This window comes from Aythya ferina (genome assembly GCF_964211825.1).
Source record: "Aythya ferina genome assembly, chromosome: Z".
Classification (NCBI taxonomy): Eukaryota; Metazoa; Chordata; class Aves; order Anseriformes; family Anatidae; genus Aythya; species Aythya ferina.
The window spans coordinates 27754717-27760716 of record NC_140299.1 but is presented as its reverse complement, the minus strand read 5'-3'; the positions used below and the strand labels follow the sequence as shown (position 1 = coordinate 27760716).

Below are 6000 nucleotides of genomic sequence, written 5' to 3'. Positions count from 1 at the left end.
CGGGGCGTTGTTCGCACCCCGCGTCCTTCCTGCTTCCGGGGGCCGCCGCGGGGAGGATTTGCTGCAGATGACATCAGCCGTGGAAGCTGGAAAAGCGGCGGCGGGGATGCGCCGGCTCCCCCCCTTCCTCCTCCTTCTCCTCCTCCTCCTCCTCCTCCTCCTCGTCGCCAGGTCCCAGCCCTGCACCGTCTCCGTATAAAAGCGCCGCCGCCTCCCCGCCCGCCCTCACTCCCTGCCGCCTGCGGAGCCGCCGCCGAGCGGCCCTTCTCCCCTCATCGCCCCGGAGCCGCGGGGCGGAGTGGGGGACCGCGATGGCCACCGTGGTGGTGGAAGTGGACTCGGAGCCCTCCTGCAGTATCCCCAACCCCACCTCCCCCTCGCCCAGCCTCTCGCACCGCTTCCTGGACAGCAAGTTTTACCTGCTGGTGGTCATCGGCGAGCTGGTGACCGAGGAGCACCTGCGGCGGGCCATTGCCAACATCGAGCGAGGTGGGGTGCGGGGGGCGAGACGTCCAGTGTCCCTCAAACGGTGGCCATAGGGCGGTGGTGGGGTGGTGGTGATGGTGATGGGGTGGTGGTGGGGCGGTGGTGATGGAGGAGAGGTGGTGGTGATGGGGTGGTGGTGGGGAGGGAGTGAGGATGGTGCTGGTGAGGATGGTGCTGGGGTGATGGTGGTGGGGTGGAGGTGATGAAGATGATGGGGTGGAGGTGATGAAGATGATGGGGTGATGGTGATGATAGCGTGATGGTGATGATGGGGTGGTGGTGATGATGGGGTGGTGCTGGTGGTGATGATGGGGTGGTGCTGGTGGTGGTGATGGGGTGCAGGTGGTGGTGATGGGGTGCTGGTGCTGATGGGGTGCTGGTGGTGGTCCGAGCCCCTCCCTCCCGCCGTGCACAAAGCCCCTCGCCCCCCGCCGCCCCCGCCGCGCTATTGTGGGGGCTGCGGCTGCCGGCCGCCGTCCCGGAGCCGCCGCGGGGTGGGCGTGGCGCGGCCCGCTCCGCACTGCGGTCCCCGGGGCTGCCCGCCGCGGACAAAGGGCGCCCGTCCCGCCGCCGGGGCTCGGGCCGGGGCCGGGGCCGGGCACCGGGGGGTGGCTGCGGGGCGGCTCCTGCGGCTGCCCCCCTTCCCCGGCGCTCGGCGGGCGTTTTCCCCCGGGGCGGGGATGCGGCTCCTCTGCGCATTGTGCCCAACTTTGGGCGCCCGAGCTCTGCAGACGCACGCACCCGTGGTTAATGACACGGTAGCGAGAATAATAAAACGAGACGCGGGTGGCGGGGCTGGTGTCCGAGCGGCCAGCATCGCTGTTGTCCAGCTCGGGCTGCCGCAACTCGCTGCCTGTTTGCCCTTCCCTTAAGAGGGCGATGCACGAAGGCATCGCAAGTGAAAGGAGCGAGTTTTGTTAAGTTCTCGATGCGGTTCCCAGTCAAAGGGATGGCAGTGTACGCGGAGAGGCAGAAAGCCCCGCGGCCGTAACGGTGGTGTGAAGCACAAAGGAAATTGTTGCCGGACCCTCTAGTTCGCTAAACTCTACTGATATGTGTTTTTTTTAACCTATATCTTGTTCTGGGCTGATGAAAGCAGAGATATCAGAACCCTGCTTTTGTTAGAGAGGAGAAAGAGACCCTGAAAAAGAGGGATTTGGTAGCAGCCTTGCCGTGTAGGTGTGGTTCAGCACTCCAGCTAGGACTTCGCTTGTCTCTATTGTTGTTTTCCCAACCGTTGTTGCTGTAGTTGGCGATTTATCTTGATTCTTTTTCATGGCTGTTTGTGGTAAAGGGCTGCCTCATCACAGCTAACCAGCTTCACCGTGACCTGTTCATCTTTCTTGCGACTATTGTCTTCTAGGGAGAACTACTGAGGCAGATGCTTTGTCATTCAGAGCCTCTTCAGCACTGCACTTTCCCAATTCTGTCTAATTTTTGATTGTGTCAGAAGTGAATTGGCTGCATTTCATTTAAATTAATACTATTTATTGAGCAAAAGGATAAAACTTCTCCCCTCAAGACATCTGATGTCATCCTTCCTCTGAAGAAAAGCTCTTCAGCCTCTTCTTGAAGCTTCTATTGTACAGTTGCTGCTGCATAGCTCTGTTGCTGCTACCTCTTGCCAGTAAGCATAACACCCACTTGCAGTTTTAGATGTTCAGAGGAAATGCTTTGGCCTTTTTATTCATCATTTTGGATTAGAAGTCACCTCACTGCTACTGGTGTCAGGCTATCTGACTGGGATTTTGCCTGCTAGGAAAAAAAAGAAAAGCTTGATGAAAATTTGAGGTGCATTGTTCTGGATGAGCACACTGTGAGTTTGAAGCCCTCTCTGAGTGAGGCAAATATGGGCTTCACTAATCTTTCTCTTTGGAAAGTACACTGTAGTCTGGACAAACTGTCTTCTTTCATCCTTTGTGCTCACCAGAACCTTAAATGCATGTAGGGTTCTTGATCATTCTGCCTCAATGTCTTCTCTGGTACGTCTCCAAAGTACCACCACAGAAAAGTGTGGATTCATGCACTGAACTGCAGAGCAACGTGTCAAAGAAAACATCTGCTGATAAGACATCAGTGGCGTGATGCTACGCAACCCAGTGGAATGCCGAGTCATTTCTTAATATATCATGAAGTGGGAATGGCTTGGCAACCTGCATTTTCAGTAATTACATTTGGGATGTTATTTTGCTGAGGGGGCAATCCTCCAACCCACCGTCCAACAAAGAAGAAGAGGGGAGTGAGGAGAAAGCTTCAAGATCTTTCCACTGATTTGGCAGATGCTACTGGGTGTGCCCTGTCTGCTGTCTGATCATCCCTGTGTCTAGTGGCATTGCTCTCCCAAGACTGCAGAAAGAAAGAGAGAACCCCAGCTCAGTCATCCTCCCAGTCATTACTTCCATACTGTTAATGATATACATCATTGGATTGACCTTGGATTTTAGTTCTAGATTTACTTCCATTGTATTCAAACCTAATTTGATTTTATAATGTACATAATACATCATACTCTGTTATAATGTGCATGTATAATTTTATTTTTTTTCTTTCATCCAGAGTGCTGAATCATGCAGCTGCAAATCTGGTATATTCTAGCTGAATCCAAACTTCACCTTCTGTGTGCATAGTATGTCTAAGCTGTTTTTTGTTTGTTTTCAGTTATTTATTTTTCATTGAGTACTATATTTTGGACACTGACTGGCTCAGTGGTCTGACTATGCCTAACCAGGATCTTCCCCTTACCACAAATCTGCATCCACAACAAAAGTGGTTAGGGATGGTGGACAGGCTCTGTCATTAGCAGCATTGCTGAATCATAGTCCTTATTGCTTAACTGACCTCCAGAAAGCTTCGCAGTCTTCCCACACAAGCTTGCTGTCAGAGGCCACCAAGCTGTTATCTTGTCTCTTCTTCAGGTCCAGCACTCACTTATTCGACACACTTCAGCTTCATGATCAGCATCACATTACTTCTCATATACTTTTCATATGCACAGTACATGCGTGGTATTTTATCATATTTACTTTCTTGATCTCAAATATTCCAACACCTGGAAAATATTAAAGCTTGCTGAGCTGTGGTTGCCTGCCAAAACTACGCCCCAAAAATGTACCATATGGCCAAGAGATTTTTGAGAAATGAAAATAAAGAGACTTGCAGAAGACAGTCACTGCCTATGCCTCTGAACAATGATGCATAAGTCAGGAAGTGGAGGTGGTTGATTATAGTTCAGTTATTTTTCTCTGGAGTGGTTATGAAACATACAGATGATACTGTATTTTCAAATCTCTCTAGAGTTTAATATTGCAACAACTTAATAACTGGTAGCATATCCCAGTAAGAAGTGTGCTCATACTTTGACTGGACTGCTGACAAAGAAAAAGCACTTGATGAATTATCTCTGCAGAGGCTTCAGGCTCCTGAAATGCAGATACCCATATTTGCATGGAGAACCTCCTCAGAGCTGCAATGGGAGACCAGCAGTGCAGATCTGGTTTCTCTGCTCTTTCTCCCCCTCATCCTTCAGCCCTACAACATGGCCTCTGCCAGAGGGAGGCTTGATGTTTCTGAGAAAGCATAGGAGTCAGCATTGACAGGAAAGCTAGCAGTCTGAAATCCTGACAGTTACAAGAAGTGCCACCATTGGTTGCACAGTAAGAGAGGTTGGCCACACATCTCTTCAGGGTTCTCCTCCAACCCAAAGGTAGCAAACCCCAAAGGGATTTAACTCAACAACTTCATGCAAAGACATGGCCGAGTTTGTGGGAAGGGGACAACAGGCACTTTCTTAGGTGCAGTCTCTTCTGCATTTGCCAGCTAATTTGTATAAGTCTAGTGACATTCCCTTAAGAAAAATCAATCAATCAATCAATCAATCCATCACTATGATGTTGGTGCTTAAAATCACAGCAGTGTCTAGACTTACCTGTACTACAGCAGCCCACTCATTGTTTTTGAAAACTTAACAACAAAACCAGAAAAATACTAAAACATATTATCCTGTTAATAGGATTATTTTTTTTTTTGATGTTGTCATCAAAACATCATGGTAGGAAACTAAACTTGTGTTTTAGCTACAGGGATCTTGTTTTTCCCTGGTCAAATGTCAGACCTTAAAATATTTGATTCCGAAATATATTTTTATGGTCATATGTGTCAACTGTATCATTTCCTTAGTAGCTGAGGAGGAAATAGAGATGTGATGTTTATTAAAATAAAAAAAGATCAAGTGTAGCATTTCTAAATCTCAAAAGTAGAATTTTGATACTTTATAAATAAAAGATCACTTAAATTTTAATTTAAAATGTGGGACACTTCAAAGCTTTAGAATGAAGAAGTCAGCAATATAATATTTAAATATTTATTTAATAAATATTTGTTTAAATATTAATTTGCAACATGTGAGGTAACATTGTCCTTCTCTTTCAGTTTTGTAAATAAGTGTACTGCTATTTTAAAGTCGGTGCAGGGACATGGATGGCTTCTCACAATGTAGCTGCTAGGTTGTAGGACCAGCAGTCACAAAGCAGGGGCTTTAAGGATTGCCACCATTTGGAAAGCCAGATTTCCTCTTTCTTCTGGCTGATCCCTGTCCAGAGTGCTTCTTCTGAGCACTCCACACTTTGCAAAAGATGGCTGCCAAGAAGAGAGGCTGGTTTTGGAATTTATAAATATGCAAATAACGTGAGTGTAAACTGAGGAACAGTATATATATGCTGATACATCTAGCTAAATGTCTTTTTGTGTTTTGAATTTTAGGAATCCGATCATGGGACACAAACTTGATTGAATGCAACTTGGATCAAGAACTGAAACTTTTTGTATCTCGCCATTCAGCTCGATTCTCTCCTGATGTTCGAGGTGAGCTTTTGGACATGTTAGAGAAAGCTTTGTTTTGCTTGTTTTTAAGAACAGAATTCATAAATACACTTGGGTATTACATGGCCCATTTTCATTGGTTGTTCTTCACAACGAATACTTTTTTTCTGTATTTTTAATACATACCTTGAAAATTATATATCTATTTTTAGCCTTCTGACAAAACAAAATGCCTGAAATGTTAAACTAATCAGATGTTTAGGTTAGTTTGATGTATATCACCGTGATTACTTTGGTAATAGATATTAATGTTGGGTCCCCATTAAAGTTAAGTGAAGCTTACCTTTTGACTGGACAATTTGTAGCACAATCTGGTGATTCGAGAGACCAAAGCTACTCCTTACTGTGGTAGGCAAAACACATACAAAAAATAACCTGAAGGTTAGCTCCACAGTTCAATAGAGCCAGAAATGGTGTCATGGCTGTTGTGCAAGTGTGGCTCAAGCTTTGTGTTTCTCCCCAGAGAGCTTGGTACTTTTTCTCGGTATAAAAAGCAGAGAGGTGGAGGGTCTGTCTTGACTCACAGGAACTTTCATTGGCTTTTATGAAGAAATTAGTGCTTTAGAGGACTTATGAGACTCAATCATTTCTTCTGCTGCCTTTTCAAGCTTGTCCTTCCTTCCTTTAGAAGATTCA

The 6000-nt window shown here is 46.9% G+C and overlaps 1 protein-coding gene across 1 annotated transcript in view; it reads left to right on the top strand.

Annotated features, from left to right (window-relative positions):
* Positions 1-219: 219 nt before the first annotated feature.
* MAP1B (microtubule associated protein 1B) overlaps positions 220-6000 on the top strand; it is a 71000-nt gene continuing 65219 nt past the window's right edge. The window contains exons 1-2 of the mRNA XM_084505122.1: positions 220-489; positions 5245-5346. Coding sequence (XP_084361248.1) covers positions 312-489; positions 5245-5346 — 280 coding nt within the window. The 5' untranslated portion in view covers positions 220-311. The remainder of the gene's footprint in view (positions 490-5244; positions 5347-6000) is intronic.